Source organism: Saccostrea cucullata, unplaced genomic scaffold, assembly GCF_032062105.1.
Source record: "Saccostrea cucullata isolate Sc308-1 unplaced genomic scaffold, CSIRO_AGI_Scuc_v1 ctg5294, whole genome shotgun sequence".
Taxonomy (NCBI): Eukaryota; Metazoa; Mollusca; class Bivalvia; order Ostreida; family Ostreidae; genus Saccostrea; species Saccostrea cuccullata.
The window spans coordinates 13,706-40,629 of NW_026931719.1; the positions used below are offsets into that span (position 1 = coordinate 13,706).

General features: G+C 35.0%; 1 protein-coding gene across 2 annotated transcripts; it reads right to left on the bottom strand.

The window, feature by feature from the left end:
• Positions 1-3,104: 3,104 nt before the first annotated feature.
• LOC134233343 (uncharacterized) lies at positions 3,105-12,057 on the bottom strand. 2 transcript variants are annotated; one of them, XM_062715306.1, is made up of 4 exons: positions 11,976-12,057; positions 7,386-7,435; positions 5,065-5,518; positions 3,105-4,417 (listed from the first exon to the last, which is right to left on the bottom strand). In XM_062715306.1, the coding sequence occupies exons 2-4, from the start codon at positions 7,401-7,403 to the stop codon at positions 3,153-3,155; spliced, it is 1,737 nt and encodes a 578-aa protein (XP_062571290.1). In that variant the 5' UTR covers positions 7,404-7,435; positions 11,976-12,057; the 3' UTR covers positions 3,105-3,152. The 2 variants fall into 2 exon arrangements, with proteins under 2 accessions (XP_062571290.1, XP_062571289.1); XM_062715305.1 differs by having other exon boundaries at positions 11,935-12,029.
• Between the last annotated feature and the right edge of the window lie 14,867 nt (positions 12,058-26,924).

Genomic DNA, 26,924 nt, shown 5'->3' on the forward strand with positions numbered 1-26,924 from the left:
TGTTGCGATATCAGCGTTGTCAAACACTGCTATTAAGCATAAGATGTTTGCTCTTTAAAAATTTCACGTATTAATAGGCCTATCTGTTTCTTATATATGAACTTTTTTTTCATCGAGCAGCATCTTGAGCAACCTCGCATGCATTTTGACAGCTTCTCTGTGATCATGGTCATCATCTGTCATGTCAAACTGTATAGCTTTTTTACACATTAAAAACAAGATAAATACCTCAAAAGCTGCTCAAAGAACTCTTTAGTGTATTAGTAAAAAGAATTTGGTACATTCGGCAAAAGTTTAATTCATTCCATGCTAAAATATCTCGACAATGTAGATGTAAATAACGTAATCTTTGTAATGCCGGATGTTTTCTATGCATCCCGGTGAGGGCGCTGCAATCGGAGGGAGATCGTATAGTGATATCTATTGTGACGTCATCGGAGTCGGCGGTCCCTTCGTTTTAGGTCTATGATATTATGTTCGATTTCAAAATGACGAACTCAATTTCGAGGAGTGATACAGCGCTAAGCTTACGAAAAACAGTGCCACTGAGCAAGTTATATACTCTACCTAATCGTCTAAAAATATACAACTGGAAATCCCCGACCCTATGTCGGCTACTTTATTGTGGGAGTTATCATAATAGGTGTTAATTAGTACAGTCGATATTAATTTTCGTATTTACGGAAATCCTGTGTTTGTGGATAATGGCGGATCTTATCTCTGAACAATATGGTGCATATCAATAAGTACTGGCAAACATGTCACAAATCTTATTTCTGCAGTGTAATTCGAAAAAGTTAATACAAGTACCGTAAAAAGATTTATTGGGCATGTGTATTTAAAAGTTTCAATGAATTTCTAAAAATCAAATTGGATCAAATCTATTGGTAGTACATGTACGATTCCATTAAAACAAATGTTTAACTAGCTTCTATATATAGTCTTGATCTGTATTAAAATATTTTGCTGCAGAAAATTCCTTTAGACTGAACGCTTGGGTGTTGTGGCTATTTCATTCTTGTCAGCATGTTTTACATAGTGAAGAAAAAAAACTGAAGCATTTTAAAGTAATTCCGCCAAAATGAGTCAAAGGAAAATACTCGCAAATTTTAGTATGATATATTTTTATTTCTAAGTAGAAGAGTATACTAGTATTCAATTAAACATTTTTATTTTAAAAAGAAATATTGACAAATCAGCTTCAAATATTACACGAGAAAAATAATGGTCAAACGTTTTTAGTTTTCGGTACAAATAAATTATAATTCATGTGCGTGAGAGTCAGAGATGAAGGATAAGAATGGTTTTTCATCAAAAAGACAAAATTTAATGCAATATCCTTATACCCAAAATTGATATTATAGCAATGTAATGAAAAAAGAAGTAAAGTCTTCGGGGATTTTTGTTACATGTTGATATCAAGATGCTGCATGAATAAGGATTGGTATCATAATTAATGAGACATATTGAAAAAAAAATATTGTTGTTTTATTCAACTGTAGCATATTCAATACAAAATTTAAAAGTTCAATTTCTATTCATTATTTGTATACCCAGTAACTTTTATTGATTGCGTGTATATATTACAAGTTCCCATGCTAGGATTTTTTTTTTTTTTTTGTAAAACCGTTTATATAAAAATTATAACTTTATAAATATCTATGACTAAATAAAAATAGTTCAAACAAAATTTTAAGGCATTTCAAAAATCTTTTATTCATAATCCTAATTATATGTTATCATTAAGGATGTTTTTAATGGAACAAATAAAAAATGATATCTCATTTCTCCCTGTGCTTCAAACACAACCGCCAATAGATCGATCACCTATGCGGCCGATAATAACAAAGACAGGCACGGTCGCCTACAGTCAATTTTGAATTTTAGTAAGTACGAATAATATTCTTGAGAGTCGAATGATTTATTGTTCAAAATTCCACTAGAAGGTTTTGTCGTCTCCGCTTTACGTTCAAGATAAGGATATCAGCAACATCTTAGGTATTCAAAATTTGTCCAAAAAAACAGCTTTCCAGCTAATGTAGAGCTGTATACATAATCTGAAATTAAATGAGTCAGAAGAAAAAAATCGTACTGTAACATTGATATAAATCTAATTTTATCGCAGAAATCTGGACCCACATTGCAACACAAGTAATCTTGTTGTCCGGATGGGTAACTGTGTTACTGCCCTATGGTGCGACAAACAAAGAAAGGTTATAAAAGTAACTCACTTGCTTTAAAAAAAATTGCAAAGAGATATTAAATTAGATTCTCTTTGTAATTTTTTTTTGCATAATTAAAAAAATTGTTATAGTATACATTCTATGTTATTTAATGTAACAGTCAAGTCTATCAAGAGCTGGGTTTATTTCAATTTTAAAAACAATTGAGTTCGCCCCCCCCCCCCCCCCCCCCCCCCCACTTTACAGCTGCACCGTCAAAATATTACATGTACTTATTCCAATGCAATAAGGAATTTAAATTCTGATGAATTTCAAATTCAAGCCATGCTTAGCGCTTCCTAGTACTTTTAGTACTTTGATTATTTTTTGTTGTTCAACAGTAACGGACCAGAGGTTGTATCACTGAAAACAGTCCGAAATACATATGTGTAAAAAAAATTGAAATGAAAGGTATAACAAAACATTTATTGACTATGTTCTCGGGCAAAATGCGTTTTTTCTTCCCTCGAACCAAACTTTTGGCAGACAAGTTTAGATCTTGGGTCCGACCAATCGCATTTGGCCCTAGAACTCAGTCAATAAATGAGTAGTATTATCAATAGTCGTGCATTGTAAGGTTTAATCTAGATCTGGAAGGGATGTGTTATAAATCTGTATCAATCCTGCAGATCCGTATCAACCTTGAAAGATTTAATGTTATGAAGTCATAGTTCTATCACGCAAAAGAAACTGACATCCCTACCTATGATATACATAATCCTGGTGAAGGTTTTGAAGTCCTTTTTTCGCTGTTTAGGTTAATAAAGATTTTATTAATGAGTCGCATGTTTAAGATATACTAGTAGAAGCCCAATCGTATAACTCAGTAATGTTAATTTGTTATCAATTTATTTTTTTTTTAAAAACATGCTTATAAAAATAAAAAAGTACAAATTCAATCCCTTACAAGTCATGCAATCTCTCGATCGGTTACTGCCACCCTGGCAGCAAATATTCTTGCTTTGTGTCGATAAATGCTTGCGTGATTTTTTCGATATTCTTAGTTGAATAAGGCTTTTTTGAGAGATGATGAAATAATGTTCTACTTGCGTCGATGCGTTGTCGTCTGTGTTCGTCAAAAATGTTATTATATTGTTCCTGATGAATGATGTCTTCTTGAAGTAAGTGATCGCAAAGAGGAAAAACTTCCACAGTTTGTATAAACTGCGCACACGTTTTTAGCAAATGTGTTTGGAAGGTCCCGGGTTCAATCCTAGTGGGAGATGGTTTTTGTATGCTAACGTTCTCAAAGGACTTCTGGACTTCCTCTATTTTGGTGCGATTTGTCTCTACTGCAATCATCAGTTGATCAAGAGAAGTTTGTCTTTCAAAATGGTGGGCTTTGGCGGTTTTCTCAATTTGAATTAACATCCGCTGTAAAGTTCTAAGTGAAGGTTGATCGGGCGATTCATCTTCGTGCTCAATAGGTAACCTTGCAGAACTTGATGAAGATTTTGTTTTAGAAACGGGTGTTAGATATCCGTCCTTTTCGTCATAAACCTCCTTGTCTGCTTTTGAAGATCCGAGAGAGAAAAAGTTCACATATTTTTCCACTTCATTCGTAGCCTCAGTTAAAGTCTGTTGGACTTCGACCGTAAATTTTCCCGCCTCCAACTCCTGGTCAATGCCTTTTAAGGTCCTCACTAATTCGTTTACTGTAACTTTGGCATAAGGTGGAGTGATACCCCTGACACTTTCCCTAGGATTTTCTATTGCCTCTGAGTCATGGGTACAGTACATAGTTTCTATTGCCTCCAACCGGATGCGGAAAATTTCAAACCAGACATACACCGGCGAATTAATATCCACCTCGGAACAAATCATTTTTGTGAAGATACATCTATTATCCTTATGGACATGAAATGTCCCTTTTGGTGACAAGCATACATAAAATTCACCTATGCAATCTTCTTTTTCTAATTTCGTTTCAATGTTTGGACAGAATTCCAAAGAGTTGGACGAATTTGCATCGCTGTTGGAGATACCTATTTTGATGTGATAAAGCCTTGGTTTATCTTTGTCATCAATGTGCCCTGTTTTGACACGCACGGAATGCCTCTTTTCCAGGCTGTTTTCTAGGACTGCATATGCAAGAGGAATCGGAGACCGAAGAGATACTTTTAGTCTTTCGTTTTGTAAATCAATATTTCTGTCAACTTTCCTGTGAAATCGCAAAGCTGCTCTGGTTTCTTTATCTGAAAGGATTCAATAATAGATACAATTACTTGAAACATTTAACAAGAGGCCCATGGGCCACAACGCACCTGAGTAACTTTGGTCATGCTGTCAACCAGATTATCCCCTTGTATACAATGTACTTTTATGTCCCCGGGTCATGATTTGAACAATTTCGAATCAACACCACTCCAGGATGCTTGCACTTAAGTTTCAGCCTTATTTTCTCTGGCCCAGTGGTTCTTGAGAAGATGCTTTTTATAGATTTTTCTAATAGATTTCAGTGTTAAACTTGGATTCCCTATTGTTGCCCCGCCTCGCCCTACCCCTCGTCCGGTGTAATGATTTGAACAATTTTGAATTCACACCACCCAAGGATGTGTATCCACATAATTTTCATTTTAAGGCACCCATCTGAAATACCCGCATCGTCGAAGTGGCGAGTGCTTGGCGAGACATCGAACAGCTACAACTTATTTTATATTGACTTGGATTAGTCACGGCTGGAATTTAAATCCAAGACTTTCTGATCACAGAGCGAGTTCTCCTAAAACGGAGCTACTGTGATAGTCAATAAAAGCAGAAGTCACACAGTTAATTAAACTAAATAATACATTAGCACAATTTCTTACTTTTCATTTCAAAAAACAAATTCTTGGTTGTTTACCTCTTATTTCTGCTATCATGTTTTCTCCTCCAAATTTTAGATAGAATACTATCCATACGTCAGCACCGGGCATTAAAGACTTCCCTTGTGGGGCGGATTCTCTGTACTTTGTCTGAAATACAAACATTTTTCTACTGTCTGTCTTTTTCACAATATCTACCGTACAGTCTCGTTTGTGGAACCGAACGTCGGTCACCAAAACTATCTGACCGTTCTTGACAGCTTGCTGTAAATCACTCAAGTGATTTGGATCAGTCTGTGTCAGCCCAATGCTTGCATGTCCACTTCCGTGAAAAATGGCCTCATACATCCGGTCTTCTGGGAGCGGAAAATCAGAGAAAGCATAACCATAGGATTTTAAAAATTTCCATTCGGCTTTAAAACAATTCTGGGCACCATCTTTCTCTAATGCGATATTATCGCCATGGTTTTCTGAAAACTGTGGTTTCACTGTCTGTAATTAAAGGAAACAAAATAATTTATATGTTATGTACATAAAATAAATGACTTTAAAAAATTGTATTATTTAAGGGAATATATATTTTCGTTACTTTATTCTTTTTGCCCAATGAATAGGGATGGGGTCCTAAGAGTATATATGTCAATAAGAATATATGTATAACATTTGTAGCATGGATACGATGTTAGTTTTAAAGAAAAATCGAGTTTTTTAAAAAAAAAACTGACAAACTACAAAAAAGAGGTCCATGGGCCACATCGCCTACATGCATGGGTATACTGGCTAGAAAAAGTCACGAATCAGCTCAGAATAAAATGGGGATGGGGCTTGATTACGGTTGTCCCCCGCTTTCACTGAGCACTGGGCGCTGGGGATATTAATTTGGGTCTGTCTGTCCATCTGACCGTCCGTCTAGCTGCTTTTCTATCTGTATGTAACACTTTCATTTCCGTGCGATATCAAAGGGAAGCCTTTGAGCGATTTCACTGAAATTATGGGAAATTCTAATGGGTTTCCCCCACTTCTGCACAAAATATTAATTTTTTCCAACCCTTCTAAGAAATACTTTCTTTGCAAAGGCACTTGTTTCGTATATCGGGTCACTGCCTTCTTTTTCCTCATAAAAAGGAAGGGGTGCCCCCCCCCCCCTAAAAGTACTTGTGGTTCTTTTATATTTGAATTCAAATGGGAATTAAAATCACCTTCCTTTGTATTGAGTAAACTGCATTGATGAATGATAGCGCGATTAAATGCATTTAACTGCGAGAATGTGCAACCAAGCACACAAAGAGGAATCATATCTTATGATCTCTATTAAGGGGGATATGACTGAAGCATTTAAAATTAGTCCTGGGGTATATGATAAGAAAGATAGGATAGGAAAACATAATCCATACAGCTCGTTATAAAAGGTATCCAAAATTACATAATTTGGTCTATTGAAGTGAAACGTTGCATGGAGGATCTCTGCTTTTGCTTCGTTTTCTCTTACGGGTGAGGGGACGAAAACATATGCTATAAAACTAAAGAAATTTTAGCTGGAAAATGACGCTCTCAAAGACAATTTTACCCAAGATAAAAATGAAAATAAAAAATGTGTTTATTGTGGACTGGAAACCTCAATTTAAACATTACACATGTACAGTGAGATCTTTAATCTTTTTATTCGTGGATTTTTTTTTTCGGTTTTGGTTTATCTTTCTTTGCTCATAGAAGACTTTTGATCTGTTGTTATGTAACAGGGCGACAGGAAGACTAGAAACTGTATCAGATAACATAACTTTTCCATGAGCTTTATTTCAGCAAACATACCTTTAATCTTCCTCTTTTAACATGTTAGGCAGAAAAAATGGGGTTAAACAAATTGTTGAAACGTACCATAGAACCCCCCCCCCAAAAAAAAATGAAGTTAAAAGATTGAGAATCAGAGATTGTTTTAAGAGCACTGGCGGATCCAAGAATCTTAAAAAGGGGGGCCCGACAAGTTTGGGGTCGGGATAGGGGCCCACAGCCACACCAAGAATTATTAAATTCTATATATATTTTATTTTGGACACGAAAGGGGGACCCGGGCACCCTCCCACTAAATCTGTCAGTGGAGAAAAAAAGGAATGAGAGAGAAGATAAGAAGGGAGTTATTAACAAGAAAAAATAGGACAATTTTCTTATCTGTAGGAAAACTTGAAGGGACATAAATTTAACTGTGTAAATTATTTAAATATATTTAACTCGATTTTGTAAACCTTTTAAGTCACACTGAAATAGACCTCAATAAAGAGAGATGTCAACTAATCTCAAATATCCCCCGACCCACCTCATGTAAAATTAACCACTTTACTATTTTAATGTGTGTCTTACATACGTGGTAATGTGAGGCCATTTTACTTCCTTGGAAACATTATTCTGGTTCTTCTGAAAGAGAATGACATTGGCTCATTTATATATATATAAGTAATTTAATTGAGAAAACTTGATTTTAATATGTGTCTTCATATTATTTTATATAATATTCATCAAATGCCACAATTCTTAAAAACATTGAAGTACATTAAATATCATCTTAAATATCATCATAAAATTCTTGGTCTTGTCATAATTAATACACATTTGAAAAATGAAGCCCCCCTCTCTCTTTCACGACCTTTCTCCCTATGTCCACTCTCTCCAACCCCATGTCTCTACCCTCTATCTCAACTCTCACTGCTTATCTCTCTCCCCATTCCTTCGCTCCCCCACTATCTTTTTGATTTTCCTACTCCCTTTCTCTCCACACTCCCTCTCCAACACCCTCTCTCATAAAAGTCATTCCAAACTTTCTCTCTCGCCCAACTTAGGTACCCACTCTGCCGACTCTTTCATCCCACTCTCTCCACACTCTGTCTTCCTATCCCTCTCTTCCATCTCCCACCTCTCTCTCTTTCCCCCCTCCCTTGCTCTCCCTCCTCCCTCCCCAATCTCTTCCTACCCAGTCCGAACTCTCTCGCTCCCTCCCTCCCAGTCTTTCTCTCTCCCACTCCCTCCCTCCCACTCTCTCTCTCACCACCCCCCCCCACTATCTCACTCCCTCCCACTCCCTTAGTCTCACTACATCTCTCCCTACCACTCACTCCCACTCCTCTCTCTCCCACTCCCTGCCAATCCCCCTCTCTCCCCTACTCCCTGCCAATCCCCCTCTCTCCCCCTCCCACTCAGTTGAGCGATATCCATCTCTCTCTCTCCTTCCCCTCCCACTTTCTCTCCCTCTCTCTATCACTCACGACTTTTTCTCTCCATACTTCTGCTATCTTTCTCACTCTATTCTTACTCATTCTCTCTCTCCCGATATCTCCCCAATCTCTTACTCTCGCTTTCTTTTTTTTTTTCGTTTTTTCTGTCTGACTTGGTTAATTTTAGAAAATGTAAAAATAAACTATATATGCTTTTTACTTATTTGTTTCATAGTTATTAACAATAAAAATGAAGGAAAATTACTTATTTCAGAATAAAGCAATAATTCTTAAAGTTTCTATAAAAGAAATTATAAAATGTTTATTCTTGATTCTTTTATGTTAACTTGGAATAGCAATATTGTTTATTTTTGCAAAAGAATTAATATAATTTAATGTTATAGGGGCGATAACTTCAAAAACAACAGAAAATACTCCATTCCAGTTAACAATTGTTCATTGCGTTACATGTTTTGCGAATTTAATTCATATGCTTGGAGAAAAAAATATCTGCTTAATAACATGCATGAAGCATGATAATTTGTTGTGCTGTTATGAAGAGAAGATGTGCAGCTATGCATGCCCTATATTGTTCACATGCATAGAGATGGTCATAAATATCCTCTAATTGACATAGTGTGTAATAGGTTTTGAAACTCACTATACTTTTCCATTGTATGTATCATATTACTTAAATTCTTTATTTTCATAATTTTTGTCCTATTCATAAATCGTGTCGTTGCGTTTAATGTTACCAGGTAAACCAAATGCACATGCATCGATCATAACTCCATCGTTGTTCTACGCATTATGTGGCATTTCATATTTTCTCATTGCATATTATAAATGTTCTTTTGTTTTGTTTCTTTTTTAAATAAGTATTGTTAAAAAAACTACATATACAATTTACTCTTTACTTGTTGTATGGTTCTACTCTACTAACCATAGATTTCCTAGTAACGTTTTTTGAATGGAAGGTGTTTTACCGTTGGGTCATCAGCGTAATTTGAGTAAATGCTCACATTAGTGCATGTAAACGTTTCACACCATTCCCTCTGCGTTTTATTTTATCCTTCACTTCTCTGGACACTAAATATTATAGTACTCAGAAAAAATACCAATTTATACTTATTAAAGGTCTTGCCCATGTTTTTTTTTTTAAATAAAGTCATATGCATTCAATTAATCAAAGGATAGAAAAGAAAATTGTCGGCTTTAAAAATTGTTTAAAAATTGCGTCGCGCAAAGGCTAGGCCAAGCTTGAAAAATTCTTTGTTTGCAGTTGCCGACCTATAAGTTTTAGACTGGGTCGGTAGGTGAAAATTGGATTTTTGTTAGATAACAAATAAAAGAGGTTTTCATAGACCTACTACACATGAATAAGCTCAACTCTTGTTATAAACCACTGATTGAAAAAAAACAAAAGTCAAAATTTGAAAAAGATACAGTTTCAATATTCAGAAAAATTGAAAAAAAAATAAAATTACAAAATGGCTAAAAAAAAGTTTGGGTCGGGTGCATTTTCAGTGGGTCGGTAGGCAATTGCAAACAAACTTATTTTTATTTTAGGCCCTACATGTATATGTAACACAAGTATAAGCATTCCTAAAAAAAACTTGTCTGGCGCGAGCAAACTTATTATTACGCGAAGAATCAAGAAATTTAAATTAAATGTATGAACATATGATTCCGAGAAACGAATTTTTTTTTCTTTGAAACAACAAGCTTAAGAAAAGTTCGATCCAATGGTACAAAAATAAAACAAAACTTGGAATAAATTCATTCTGTAAATACAACATTACCTGTAATTTCTTTCATAGCCGTAGGAACGGGGGGGGGGGATTAATGTAAAAGATAATCTCGGATAACTATTTTTATGCTTTTTAAAGGTACTCATCTTAAACCGATTTTTTTGAGTTGTACATCACCCTTTTGAAAAGTGACCTTCGGGTCAAGGTAAAAAGGTAAAAAATATTTATATTGAAAGGTACTGTCACAATGAATACATATGTGAAGTATGAAGTATGAAAGCCCTAGCACCAACTTTTTAAAAGCTATGGCCAAGGTCAAATTTTGGAATTTTTTTTCGCAAAAGTGGGTCAAACTCCAAGGTCTAGGTCACGAGATAAAATTCGGTGGTACCCAAAGAAAGGTCTTGTCACAAGAAATACACTTGTGAAATATGAAAGTCATAGCTCCACCCGCTCAAAATATATGCACAAGGTTAAAAGGTGTGCGGAACAAACAGACAAAAAGATAAACAGACAAACAGACAGCTAGACGGACGAACAGAACAAAAACCATATATAATGTACATGTACCCCCAAATCTTCAATTACGAAGCATAAATAAAAAATAAGTTGTGTATCTTTGCATCTTTTTACTTAATGAAATTTTGAGTTGAAAATTAAAGGGGTGTCACATAATTTTACTCTCTCTCTCTCTCTCTCTCTCTCTCTCTCTCTCTCTCTCTCTCGTTGATATATGACGAGGTTTCCTATCGTTGCTAAGTTATGTGCTTAATCTACGTTAACAGAGATTTTTAGAATCTCCTTGATAAATATTTTTTTATTTAGCTGTCTTCAGCATTGTTTTGTTGCTAAAAAGAACAAGTTAACATATCTAAAGGAACTGCTCCCCTTTTCATACAAAACCAGGATCCACGATTTTCTTTTATAGATTTTTATTAAAACCGAAAGTAGCACTGAAAGACACCTTTTTCTTAATGATAGAAAATCATTCTTAGATAAATTAAAGCCATGAGATGAATAATAATTTGTTTCTATATGAGTAAAATAATAAATCTTTAAATATTTTATTATCCCAAAACCCCATCCCCATAACATGCACCTAGCAAAAAGAAAATTAAATCTCAAACAAAAATATTGTATTCATCCATTGATCAATACGATTATACTTTTAAGATATGTTTGTTTATTGATTTTACAAGAAACGAAAACGCTGACGTTGCAAAGGAACTGGGTTCATACCAATTAAGGACGTGTTTTTTTTTTTACCTTAGATAGAGAAGGATGGATGAGAGCGAAAGGGGGGTGGGGGATGGGGGTTATATACCCACTAGGCAGAGTCGGAAGATTTCTTTTACAGTTACTCTAGTACATGTAACAGTTTCAGTCCAAATACGAAATTAAGCGTCTAGGGGTTGGGAACTAACGCTTTTCATGGTTGTATATACTAGTAGATATATAGATCTTTGACTCGTGTCATGTAAATCCCTGTTCCCAAAGGTTGGAGGTCTAAATTCTTTGTTTTTTTATTTTTAAAAGTTGTAATTTTCCTAAAAATGTTACCTCCTACCACCCTCCTACCCCCACCCCCGTTTCAGGTATATCTCTTATTGTAGAAAAACATACACACTGGGAGTACATGCTTATTCGATCAAAATGAATTACATTAAAAAAGTAAACTGAATAACCTAGTAGCTAAAATGATCTAACGTTTAAGAAATGATAACGTATACAGCCTACCTGGCATCCAGTAAAAAAAAAACCTAGCGTTATCTATATATTCCAATGATAGACTGGGAAATTATTTCACCTGGGGAAATCCAGTATGCATGTCCTTCGAATCTGCCTATTCAATAATATAATATGTTCTCCACTCTTACGATAACTGTAGGCAACGAAACTGCCTGTCCTTTTTTTTCGTATTGTACAAAATATATATCATAAAACAATTTTTTACCTGCGGATTCAAATTATAAGACTCGTTAGTTAATAATTTACCCCTGGTTTCGATTTTGATTGACCGTGGCCCACATTTGCACATTACGGGTGCCCAATTCTTCCTGGTGTATTCATAGCCGCCAATGAAAAATTAAATGTCATGCTTTACATACCCGCTTTATTAAAACACACCTTGTTAGAGATAGCTGGGTATGTCGACCCTGACAATGAAGATACAGCTACCGGTAGCTTTTAAACGGTTTTTATTGAGTTCAAGTCTTAAAAAAGGGCTCAATCATACATGTAAATGAGTGCAGGGCCTGAGAAATGAATGTCTCAAGTTCTAAGACAGGCCCATGGACCCCCGGGATATGGGGGATATTTTGCCCCCCCCCCCCCCCAATGATTGCTCTATTTTACTAAAGAAAAGTGTACATGTATCTTCTTGTAGCGATGTCCTATCAATTAATTTGCCAGCATATTTGTGTGAATATTTTTTTTTGCATATTACTTCAGTATAAGTCAAACAATTACATAAGAATTCATTGAAAAACAAAAATTTAATTTACCGCACTGTAACTTCTTCAAATACATGTGATAATATTAATCTCATTGGCGTCGGTAGCAAATTGAAAGGGGGGGGGCTAAGTGTAAAAAAAAAAATTGTACCCTCAAAAAAACCTGATAAGCAAAAAAAAAAAAAAGGAAATGTCCATTTCCCAAACACGAAAATCCTATTTCGGGGGGGGGGGGGGGGGGGGGGGTAGGTTACCTAGCCCCCCTCCCGGTTCCGACGCCTATGAATCTTAAAATTTTGCTTCATTTTCAAAAATTTCCTTTAATTACCCATCCGTCCCCTCTCCCGCCCCTTCGCCGCAAGCACTCGTCAAAATTACATGTTTTAAAATCATCAGGTTAAAAATTGAAATAATAAGTCTTGTCACTAAATTATGGAGTTATTTAAAATCAAATGCAATTTATTGATCGATCAAAATGAAATATCCAAATAATATAAACTTAACAAGATGCAGATGTAGTGAGAATGTATTTCGATCATTATCCGTTGTTAAAAAATTCAACCTATAAAATTCATACCCCGGTATTTCTCTACTAACTTTAGGATTTGATCAATTTAATGTTTTTTCCCATCACTGTCATCAACAAATTTCGATTCAACAAAACTCTGAATTTGGTAGAGGACATTCATGTACCTAGCAAGCTTGTCTTTGACCCAGATTTAGCTAATTATGTACATGCAGTTGTCACGTTCGCTACATTTCTTAACAATTACTAGTAAGATTTAAAATGGGGATAGATTTCTTTTACTATAACGCGGTATACTCAGGATACGTGCTTGCAGTGGGTTGCGTTCGTAGAGTTGCATTTCCAGTGGTGAATCCAGGAATCTTGGAAAAGGGGGACCCTACCAGTTTGGGTGGTATAGGGGCTCATGTAGAGCTGCATAAAAAAATTATTAATGAAATTTTATGTTAATTTTTGACAAAAAATATTTTTGTCCCTCTAAATCCGCCAGTGATTTCAATCTATTTTTCGGGAGGGAGGGGACGTATATGAATTAAGCTCTGGAAGAGCTGCTTTTTTACAATCGAACGCAGTTTTTTTTTTACCGTACACACGGATTTGCAAGATATCTAGACATTTCGTAATGCAATGTGAATAGGAAAGTGAAAAATGAGAGATCATATGAAGCTACATGCACATGTAGGATCTCTTAATGCTTGCTTAAAATTTAAATCATTTATAATCCCTTCTATCTACAAAAATTAGCACTTTAAAAGACTAGAGATCTTCTGGAGGGTCGATTCTGTTCTGGATTTTTAGTTGTGTGTTTGAGGGTGTGTGTATGTGTAGGGGGGGGGGGGGGGGTAATATAACCATAAACTCCTAGTACTCGTTCAATTTGACCACAGGAGTCTGAAGTTTTTATCAACAAAAAAAAATCCGGAAAAAAAAATTCCCCACCCTCAACTAAAAAACAAGTGTTTTTTAAGTTGAGGGTGGGAAATTTTTTCCGGATTTGTTTTTTTTTTTTTTTTTTTTTGACGATAAAAACTTCAGACTCCTGTGATTTTACGTGTCCGTGGCCGGGTTCAAATACGTGCATTCCAAACGAATATTCTTGTCAACGACTAACAATAAATGACTAAGACTTGAAATCAAAATTAGGCTTGAATATTCCAGGATTTCTTTTTGTTGTCTCCCGCTTTCGCGAAAGCGAGGAGACATTAAATCTCATTCGTCTGTCCGTCAGTCTGTCCGTTACAAAAACTTTAACCTTGGCCATAAATTTTGATTTAGTGGAGCTATGACTTTCATATTTCACATGTGTATTCCTTGTGATAAGACCTTTCTTTGGGTACCACCAAGTTTGACATTTTGACCTTGACCTTGGAGTTTGACCCACTTTTACACAAAAAATTCCATACTTTTACTTTGGCCATAACTTTTGAATGGTAGATACTAGGACTTTCATATTTCACATGTATATTCTTTCTGACAAGACCTTTCATTTGATATCAACAACCTTGACCTTCTCTTTTGACCTTGGAGATTTTTGTACCTATAAAGAAATTTAACCTTGCCCATAACTTTTGAATGGTAAGGCCTAGGGTTTCATACTTCACATGTAATTCTTGTGAGAAGACTTTTCATTGCATACCAAAAACTTTAACCCTTTGACCTTGACCTTGGACTTCAGTGATGATTTCTAAATAAATGACATATGACAGGGTGTTCATATCACACACAATATGTCATAAAAAATGACATCTCACCCACAAAGACACCGAAAGCGGGGGAACACAATTCTACCCACAAAATTCTACCTGATAAGGAATGTGTGAGGGTAAGCAAACATTCATTCCGCATCAAAAGAATGGATCTGGAATGTATTTCCGTGTGTAATTTGAATCTTGTCTGGATTCCCCATCGTTTTACCCCGGCGTTATATATTTTGTCATTTGTGCCGGGGTGGGGGAGACAGGTGAATGCCCGCCATTTTCTTCCTTATATTCTTCATTTGCCTAACGCTAAATTATGATATATTAAGAATATGGAAAATAGTTGCACATATTTTGCCTGTGGTATGTGTGGTGTTAGTAGTACACGTGGTGTTTTTCTGGTGGTACATGTGGTGTATTGTCAGTGGTGTGGTATGTGTGGTGTTTTGCCTATGGTACTTGTATACGGGTGTGCTGCATTCGGCAAACCTCGGCTGATTCCGTCATTTTCATCTTGCAAAAGAACGAATCGGTCGAGGTGTGCTGAGTCGGAGTGGGGTATGCTGAACATGCAGAGATAATTCCCATCCGTTCCACCTTGGAGCCGGGAAAAAATCTGGGTGTCTCTTTGTGATCCTCCCCACATATCTTAGTTCGTCTGGGCCCATCTATTGATCCGCGCACATGACATGTGTTTCTGTGATCAGTAGTGCATCCAAGATTCTTGAGAAGTTGAGAGCTGCTAAAGGCCATCAAAGTAGATACAGGGTGGAGTCCTAAGGACCAACGATGGAGACAGGGATAGCACTCGGACACTCCTATTTGAAGGGCTGGTTGCTTTTCTTTTCAAAGCATCCATGCATCAATATAGATCCGTTTGAATTTTTGATTTGAATTAATAAAGGTAGTGTACATACATATAAAACAAACTCATCTCAATATATCATGTATATAGCAGTCTTATAAAAATTAATCCTTTTTTATATATGAAATTAATCTAATTATTAGATGCGTAGCCAGAATGAAAGTTGAGAGTACGCATAGATCAGGGATCTGGACAGCAAGACAACCCCCCCCACCCCAGTAGTAGGTCAACCGTGACACTCGGAGCTCCTCGGGTGGCTCGTACCTCGCACACCAACCGTTTGAATGAAGCGTAAGGGTCTAAGGGAGTCAGCCGAGGATGGCCGATTGCCACCGTAAGGCATCCAGTGGATCCAGGGTGAAATCTTTTGGGTAGGGGGCAAAGCTGGAGACTGCAGTACCTCCTGTGTTTTACACAAAAAAATCAGCATGACACTTTGCTTTCGTTAAGTAAATGAAGGATCAATATATAGTCCTTCATATTATTTTAAACGTAGAATTCTACAATGAACACTCATTGTGCGAATAGTAAGATATAGAAACTGAATTTACATGTATTTTCTGATATGTTGATACACCTGTATCGACAAATTATTTTTATAACGTTTGATATAACAAGTAAATTAAAAAGAAATAGATTTTAAAAATATATTGTATTTCTGTATTTTAATTCAAAACATTAGTGGATCATAGCAATGACAAACTGCATGCAAGTTTAAATTTAATTTCGTTGTCAAGGATTATAAAACATATATAGGACCTAATCTATTTGTGTATTATGAGACATTACGAATTAATTAATATTAATTATGGATTTTAAATTGTTTTACAAAAAGATTTCAAATTTAATTATTTCATTGTCAATTTTTTTTATTGTTCTGTCAGGTTCTCTATGGTAATTAATTTATATTTAAAGTTTATATACTGTATATTTATGAAAAAGTTAATTAACTAGAATCTGATTTAAAAAATAAAGATGTGACTTCTAATGCAAATAACACATAAGATCATACGATGTGTCTCAGCAGTCTCGAATTGTTACAGATTTTTGTTGTACATTCTCTCTCTCTCTCTCTCTCTTACCCGTCATAACCGACTTGTGAGGAATTGGGCGCATGGAATACATTGTGGGGAAAGTGCTTCCGTATTACAATTTTATTAAAATAATAGGCAATTTTTATGGAAAACAACTATATTATTATAGACTCTCCTTTGTAATCGTAAAAATTACCTATCTGTCGTCTCAGTATGTAATCAAAAATTATGGGGAATGTTTTTTATCACTCATTCTTATGGGGAACGTCATCAGAACTCCTCTGGCTTTACTGTTGGATTTAACAATTGTATCATTCTTGATGTTTTTGAACATTTTTCTCCTTATCCTCTACTTATTCGTGGATACAGTTTTACATAGACATGTGGTATTTTGATGTATAGTCTGTTTAAAATCGCTGAATAAATTTTTAACACTGCATAAATGACGTCACAATATTTACTAAACTCGTTACATTGAACATCGAACCCGATTCCACTGTTGTCCACAAACATGCAACGGTTTCTATATCGAATCTAGGAACGGACTGGAAATTGATTTTGTTCATTTATATTTATGTTATAAAAGTAAAATAAAAGGGGAATATATCAAGGATGACAGATAAACGCTGTTGAGTTTTTCTGCATTACTTAAAACTATAACGAGACCTTTATCATGTTTATATTCTAGGATACAATGACATTTTTCAGCGGAATAGGAAGTGTGCATTAAGTTTCGGTTTAATTAAAATAATTTAAAGGTAACAAGTCAACATAGATAGTGAATTTAAACCCATCTCCTCCTTCCTTCCCATTTTTTCCCGATCCAACATTTCCACAATTTAAATAAAATTGTTTTTGTATTTAGTTGAATCGTTTCTCTCTTTAAAAAAATGGTACTCTAGTTCATTTCTCCTTTTAAAAACATATTTGTAAAATAATAAACGAAGTCCTCAATTGATCGATGAATTAGAGAGATCAACAAATCGTTTAATTTGTTAGCAGCATTTGTTGAGTTCAGTATATCAATTCATTTTCCAGCTTAAAAATTGTTTCATAAAATTTCAAAGTCAAAAGTTATATTTTTTCATTCAGTAAATCAATCTGACATTGTCCCCACGTAACGCAGTTCGGCGTGTCCGTTTGTGGGTGAATGAGCGTCTAAAGCAAATTGAAAGTGGGTGGCTAATCGAAAGTGGGGGATGGGGCTAAACCAACGAATAAAATTAAACCAAAAAAATAATAAACACCAATTTTCAATGCTTATATTATGTCAACCTTTGAAAAAAGTGGGGGGGGGGGGGAGCCCCCTAGCCCCCACCCCGGTTCTGACGCCTATGGGTGAGTGACGTAATTTGCATCGTGGCATCATTATCAAATACAGAAGTTCTCTTTGCGAGGGGATACTCTATCTTGTGGTGGCCTTGTCTTTTGGTTTAAAGCGCAAGGACAACGACACCATTTATTTCGTTCTGTGTATATTAGTGTGTTTTTTTTTCGATTATAAAAATTTTGGTCATTATGTTTGAATAAGAGAAATTTATAATACTTACCACGTGCATTGCAACAAGACCTTCCAAAATACAAAATAAGGCTTTACCTCAACTTGATTCTTAGAGTTTCAACCACAGACACCTAAGTGCATGTATGGATCCCCATTATTAATCGGAAAACAGTAAGATTACTTTTAATTTTCAAAAACATTGGATTTTTCCGTCAATTATGTCAAAAAATTATTCTATAAAAAAATGAAATTTTTCTTACGTACCGAGACGGACCAAATACAGTAAACCGTATATAGAGAAATACAAAGCTCGCAAGATAGGAAACACAATTTACAAAGAAAAAAAAAGAGAAATGAGTATTTAATTATTTTGAATAATACATTTGCAAGCACTATGTCAGAAAGATGTTTCCCTACAAGTATCTCTAACCTTCACTGCATCCTTTTCATTGAATGTAGGAACCAAATACTAGTAACAGGCCCGGGGGGGGGGGGATTCCCTGCGCTGGAGCGGTTGTCCTCACGTGGAATCTTTCAGTGTAAGTTTGATAGTTGATAGGATGAAGGCCTTACTGTAGTGATCAGTACTATATTTGATTTGCATATGCATTGTGTGACACTTTTGTCCAGTGGAGTGATTGTATATACCTTATGCCTACATGTATCTTTATTTTGTGGCGAGGTCAAATACGAAAAGGATCTCAAGACCTTAATGACCTTTAAAGATTCACAACCAGTCTCTTAATAGTGGCTCTAGATAAAGTCATTTTTTGTGAAGTCAGTTACAATATGATGAGCGGTGTCGATATTGTAAACAGTAATGTTAAATTTTATTGACACTTATGGTACTTATTCACTAAAGAAAATTGAATAGAAAAAGAAAAATGCATGAACAGTTAAGGTTTGTTATCTCGAAGTTGATGGGACCATGCATAGATCGGCTTCGAGCCATCCGGGGGTTCGACATATTCAGGGTTATAATTCAAATGGACTTCAAATAAACATGTAGAAATTTAACACGTCAAAATCCTCCTTGTTTGAAATTTCATTCTGTATTCGACCTCTTTATATTCTATTTATCAATAGATTATTTTTAACAACGTATACTATTTATAATTCTCAACATACTAGTATAAACTTTGTTATTATAAATAAAAGTATAATCCTTCTATTGACCGATTAAATCACGTGTATTGTATCAGGGACGTAGCATCGGGGGGGGGGGGGGGGGGGGCAGGGAGGCCTGCCCCCCCCCCACACACTTTTTTTCCCAACATAACCTTTACTATCTTAAATGTTCATTGATAGGATGGTCCCCCCCCCCACACACACTTTATAACCATAGTATAGTGATAGCAAGGAGTGTAAGGAAAAAAATGGAAGTGATAGTAAGTTGGCTTTGAAAAATTTGGCCACTACCCCCCCCCCCCCCCCCCCCCTCGAGTTTGGGCAACTTTAAATTTTTTTTTTGCTTGTCAACTTGTTCAGGTAAGGAAAAAAAATTCTCTGGTTGCCCCCCCCCCCCCACTTTCAAAAACAATGCTACGTGCCTGGATACATTAACCGGATATCATCTATGCATTTAAGGAATCACTGTTTAGTTAGTATAGTATGCCAGGGCATTAACGACTGTGGGAAACGTGGGATAATCTGCATGACGGACGAAGTATGTTTCCCACTATTGTTGATGTCCCAGGCATACTATATTAACTAGACAGTAATTCATTAAAATTTCATTGCACTGTGAAATAAAACTGTAGATTTATTAAACCCGTCCAGGATAATGAAAATGTAATTTTATCAGATTCATACATGTAAAATTGGTTTAAACAAAATTATTTTAGCAAAATAAAATCAAACGCAAGAAAACTGATCACCTTTGTCTAGCTATAATATAACGACAATAGGTTGTGAATCGGGTCCTTCTTTGGATAGCTTTCCAGTTACCACAATGGTGTGGTTTGTAGTATCTGACTGGCTTTACTATTATAATCAACATTCATTTGTTCTCTCAAAAACCAAATGTATGGTACAAGAGGTACATATACAATGAAGCGCATTGAACAGGTCTGGACGATTTCTAAATATGGAAGTCAAGAACGATAACCGAAAGTTGCTATAAATGTACATCAAGTACACGTAATTATTTTTCTGTCCAATCAGACAACAGCATTTTTACACACCCCAAAACATATTTTAAAAGAACAAAAAGATAACACGTGCTTTTGTTTTTTTCCTCAAAAAGATTTTTTTTACAAAAAAACTGTAGAAGTATAAGATGAAAACTTTTGAAGAATAAGGTATTCCCAACATTTTTACCGTGAACAACCTTGACATTTTTATCTCGGTAAGGAAAAAAAAATAATGCACAATAGAATGTAATCGTTTACAGAGGTATAGATCGCACCAGCAAGTTTTTATCAAGTTCAATTATAACATTTGCCAGAATATATTATATAACGGTAAATATAATTTTGCTTCCCCATCCGATTTTCATCGATTATGCTTAAATTCCATGTGTATAGATCAACTCACAGAAGTGTTTATCGTGTGGAGTATACACATATAGTTTTTGCATTATCACGGGTTTCTAGAGCGCCGAATACTTAGCTATGCAGACTTTAAATGGGCATAAGGAAAGGCGTTTAACGTGGAGAAAAGAGAATCCTGTAATTATACACGAATGCGTTTTATCCCAATATCTTACCTCGCATATCAGAAACTGCATGGACTACAAGTGTTGTGTAATAAACACTCAAAAATAATAAAGACTGTTATCTTTTCGATAAGATTTTTATGTCAGGCTCTAAAAACTGAAAATTTACCATATTTGTATCAATTTTTTAACGTAGGTAAACTTTTGAGATTGCTAACTCATAGATACAGATTTTTTAATCCCACTTAAAACGTATTCCAAGCTCTCAAGTCGTGTTTGTTCACGGTAGAATTGTCATAAATATTATATTATTCCCAAATTCGCACAAAGTTTACAAAAAGTTTGTTTTAAAAAAATCTTTTGAGCAAAAAACTTAAAAACCACGTGTTTTATTTATTCTCTCGTGGGTGTGTCTTAATGCTGCTATCTGATTGGTCAGAAGGATTAGTGCCTTGTTTATTCTGTGTATTAATAGCAATTCACGGTTATCGTTCTTGACTTCCTTATTTAGAAATCGTCCAGACCTGTTGAAGTGGTAAAATTTTCTGTTTGGATGGAACGTTTTGAGCTATCTTTAGACACGCCCATTTCTTTAGAAAGGATAAATCGGTCAAATGATTCAATCGAATACCTGCAGAACAGGTTTTTCATAAATATAATATCCAATGAAATTGTCGGTCTACATAAACACCAAGTAAGCACGTGTTCGACTGATACATGTGCTATACTAACTCCAATAAACATGATAAAATTCTAGTTATGTACAATCATTGCGTGTTTTACATAAGCGGGAACTCTATATATAGCTTTTTTTATTTAAAAATCTTCATTTCAGTGTAACTCATGTTGCTTGTCGCGGAAAGTGTAGTGTCCCAAAACATTACGACGAATATTCCTTTCTCGTTTCTAATGAAATGGGCGTGTCATTATGTTATTATTTACGTTCAAAACATGACTCAGAACGTTTCGTCCAAAAGGAAAATTTTACCACTTCAATGCGCTTCATTGTACTAATCTCAGCGAGATGGGGAGATTACATAAACTAGTATACATATTTACAATAATTATGAGCGAGAAGAAATTACAGGAGGACAGACAATGTCAAAAAATTGGAGATATATATACACAATTTTCGTAAGAATGCTGGATCAGTACTTGTCATCAAATAACAGAATCTTATAACATTTGGATGTACATGTACATATAGTGTTTCTGCAACAACAAAATCTTTTCGAATACTACATAATGCATTATATTCCAGTAAATATCGAAATCCGTCTCCTATCTGATTATCATTACACAAAATGCACACTCTTTCATTTCTTTCAACATTATTTCATCTATCCATCTCTATTGGAAGAAGATGGTTACATGTTCTTAATTTTGAACTGATAGTTCAAAATTTTCTTGGTAAAATAGTTGAGTATTTTTCATATTCAAACTTTGTTTTAAAAATTTATGTGTAATACCTATACTGAAATTATTCAAATCATTATATAATATTTCTGGAAAAACCGGTCTTTGAGCTTTTGAGCTACAAGATTCGGGTGCGCGTATCATTACCACTTCATTTAAGAAATTTTCATTACCGCTACATAGTCATTACCGAAACAAAAACGTTGTATTACCGCTACATATAGAATTACACATTACGGCTACATTGTCTCTTTCGCTAACCTGCCACTTATGAGTGTACAGATTTATTTATTTAACTATAACATATACAAGCATAACATTGGCGGATCCAGAGGGGCTGGGGTTGGAACCCCCCTTTATTTTTTGCCAACTGGAGGGAGAGAAAGAAAGAGGGGAGATAAACACGGTTTTCGATAATAGATATTTGTACGTCTAACTTATGTATTGAATATGAATAGACAGATTCTCACACATTTAATTTCCCACTTCACTTTTACTTCTTTTATATGAGAAAATGGTAGAAAATAGTCTAGTTATTTTTATATATATTATATATGATATGTAACATGTGAGGTTTAATTTGATATTAGATTCCCACAATCTGTGGCTGTATTGGCTATATATGTACCGTTTTTTGATCAAATATGTTTTGAAGGAACTAACTTGTAGCTCTTTGTTTTAAATCCCACCCGCACCCCACCCCCAAACAAGTTTTTCAAATTCCAAAGAAAAAAAGTTTTTTGTACTCTTCGGAAATGCTGCAAATCCATTCAATTTTAAGGCTTCAGTATATAGTTTTTGAAATGTGTTTTTTTTTAATTCAGACTGGGCGTACAGTATCATTTCAAAGAAAAAGGGGACGTAAACAAAGTTATTATTTACCACAATCTTAGATCTTTCCATACGTGTGTGTGTTTGAATATTTGCTTGAGAGTAAGGAAGGGTGTGTGTGGGGGGGGGGTTAATTTTAAAATATATTTTATTTAATAAAGCACTTCAAATTTTTCAAATCAAGCACTGCATGTTCATGGATAAAACACTCAGTCTTCACAATGTATTTACACAATCAGTAAAACCCCAGTAGCATTTCCAACAATCAACAGCCGACGAGTTTTGAAGTAAAAATGAGATTCTTCGGGTGACAGTCGTCAGCTCATCGGCCGTTGTCTTGGCCGATTTTGACTTCTTTTTTTTTTTTGTCGGCTACCCAATTTTGTGTCCATTGATCGGTCCAAGTTATAATTTTTTCTGCGTCGGTGGCCAATTTCTTCAGTTGAAGTCGACCAACCTTCGATCATCGTTCGACCATCGGCAGTCAGTTTATTAAGTCGGTCGTCCGTCGTCCGTCGTTCGAAGAGTGTTCAAAATTTCGCACGACCGTTAAAATCAAACTGTAGCCCAGAGCTCGATGATAGGTTGTGGGTATATAATTATATGCTGTGGTTATATAATTATATGCTGTGGGTTTATAATTATATGCTGTGGGTCTATAATTATATGCTGTGGGTCCATTATTATACATGCTGTGGACCGATTATTATATGCTGTGGTTTCATTATTATATGCTGTGGGTTCATAATTATATGCTGTGGTTCTTTTATTATATGCTGTGGTTCTTTTATTATATGCTGTGGTTTCATTATTATATTTTTTTTTTAGTTTACTTGATCAAAAGAAAAAGGCGGCAACTGCAACAGGTCTTATCGTAATTATAGGAATGAGAGAGTGGAGTGCTGAATAGGAAGGTATTACCTGATTGGTTTAAATGAGGTACATGTCGTCCCATGGCATTTATAGGTCAAAATTGCAATTGTTTAAAATTAACCGGCAGTAAATAACACTGCCAGAAAAAAATTCAACCCCGCTTCTACAATCTCCCCTTGTATTTCTATATTTCTGTAATATTCATACATTCCCTCATTTATTTCAAACATTAATATTTTTACTTAAAAAAAGCATTACATGTACCTCATTTCAGTCAATCATGTAATATCTTCCTATTCAGCACTCCACTCTCTCATTCCTATTACGGTTAGGCCTGTTTTTTGAGCAAGTAAAATAAAAAAAAAACAATACAACTACAGCATATAATTATGAACCCACAGCATATAATAATGAAACCACAGCATATAATTAACGAAACCATATAATAATAGATCGACAGCATATAATTATAGACCCACAGCATATAATTATAAAACAAAAGCATATAATTATTGACCCACAGCATATAATAATAGATCCACAGCATATAATTATAGAACCACAGCATATAATTATAGACCCACAGCATATAATTACAAACCCACATGCAGCATATAATAATAGACCCACAGCATATAATTATAGAACCACAGCATATAATATAAGAACCACAGCATATAATTGCAAACCCACAGCATATAATTATATATCCACAGCATATAATAATAGACCCACAGCATATAATATAATCACCTAACATAAGGCAGCCATGGCGTTCCATATGTATCGGTGATATTTCAATCTATAAGAAGTAGAGGTAATGATCGGTTGAAATTTTGTAAAAAAAAAAATATAGCGATAATGAGTTGAAATTTTTAGCGATGTAGCGGTAATGTTGAGCTCCCCAAGGTTCAATGTGTCGACTTTAATTACACAGCTGATTCCATAGACAACTAATGTCATTATTGTAAATTTTTTTAAAATAGCAGGTGACCAAGAATAAGTCTTTGGGGGGTAACGAGCTTTAAAGAAAACAGACACAAAATTGAAGTTACATGTCTAGAGTATTAATCAAATTTTCTGTACTTCTGCAAAATATCCAGAACATTCATACTCCCCGTCGAGGCCTCATCCATAGGTTTTGAAAGCAAAATTCCCTCACAGTACATTGTCAGTCCTTGTTCATTGGTGTGTACAGACTTTACCAACTGAACACACCCGGTGAGTCGTAAACTTTAACGATAACAGAGCTCGTTCACGGATGTGAAAATTCAATCTACTATGAATCTTAGATCTTCTAGATCTGTCTTGACTCCCACCCCTCTTTTTTATTTGTCTGATCTGCTTTTAACATGCATTAAAGTATAAATGTTGCGGTCATACGAGATTGATCGCCGGTTGCAAGCTAGCTCAGTTGGTAGTGGACTTGTCTAGAAGATTCCGAGGATCCGGATTCAAATACTATCGCAATCTTCGCCATATTCTTTTTCCTTACTCATTACATATAACTTAATTATGTCAAACAAAAGACAGTTCAATGGAGTGGAAAGAAATTGTGTTTCAACATCGATCTAGTCTTCTTTAAAAACTAATTAAATAGGGATGGATATCACCAAAATATGCGTGTTACGATATATCATATTTTTCCAAACCATAATATCGCAATATTTTTACATGCCGGTTTTACAATGATTTTCAATTAATATTCACATTTCTCTCTAAAATGTACGGAAAAACAACATAATTTCATTTTTTAGTATAAGCAACTTTGGATGCTACATGTATGATGCCATGTTTTACCTTTTAAAATTTTTACACTTCTATAGATGTAATGTGGAAGATTCAACAAATAAATGAATAAGTTCAGGAAATTATAACTATATTGTACATGCATGTATCTACAATGTAAATACCGGTTTCTTGGTCTCTGTAACACGATCGCGACATATCAATCTTGTAAAGTAGGCTCCCCCTAAAATCCTCCTTACAAAAATCTCTCACTAACGTCAATTTTGCGGGGGGAGGGGGTGTCCTATTCTGTGTAGAAGGTGTAGAGTACAGTTTCCTCGAGAGCCACCACTCCACCCCACCCCACCCCTCCAATAAAATATACTTAATGTACTTATGTTTTTGAAGGGGAGAGGGGCAGTATAATGTCATTTCTTTAAAATGGTGACCAGATGCATTGAACATACGTATTCGAAGAATGAAATCTTTAAATCTCATTTTTCTCAGCAACTGTCAAGCTGTAATTTATCTTTAGAGTTGATCAATATAACTCAGTGAAGAATAACAGAATTGAATAAAAAAAAAACGGTAGTCGAGTAAATAAAATGTGGTGCGATCTTGACAACTTGGACATTGCTAAGGAGGTCTCAGCGAGATTTTCAAAGTTATGTAGATTGAGTTTATTAAACCTAAATTGCATAAACGTAGAATTCATTAAAGTCATAAAGGATAAACTTGCTTGAATATTGAAGAATGAGTTTAATATGCATAACCAAGACGTAAACGAATGGAGGCATACTAGCATTGTCTTACAAGTGCATTTGAAATAATTATTTTCTTTTTTCTTAACAAAGTATGATTATATTAACAGCAGGACAGTTAAATAAAGATTTTGTTTTCATAACAAAACCCAGCGCAAATTAAAGAAAATGGAGGGGGGAGGTAAGGGGTGCAAAAAGCCTATAGCGTCAGATATCAATAAATCACATTTGATATGTAAATTGCGTATTTGAATTTACTTCTCATTAATAAAATTTATGAAATTATGAGGAAAAACTATTTTCTGAGAGAAATTATATCTTATAAAAAATTTTCAATTTATAAAAATATTAAATGGTATACGTGGGATTCAAACCCTAGCAAAAAAATACCGAAATAGCATACTGCTCTGAGAATAATGTCTAGCTCACCTTTCTCGGCCGGTGGCCGTAGACAGGTGGTAATCGTTGGTATGAGTGATGCCCAAACATCGGTCCACATCGGTCTAGTAGTCCTTAAAATATCAGTCACATTATCAAGCAATGGGTATATGATGGGCAACCAATGCGTTTTTTTTTTATAAAAATGGCGTGGTTGCTGGCCTG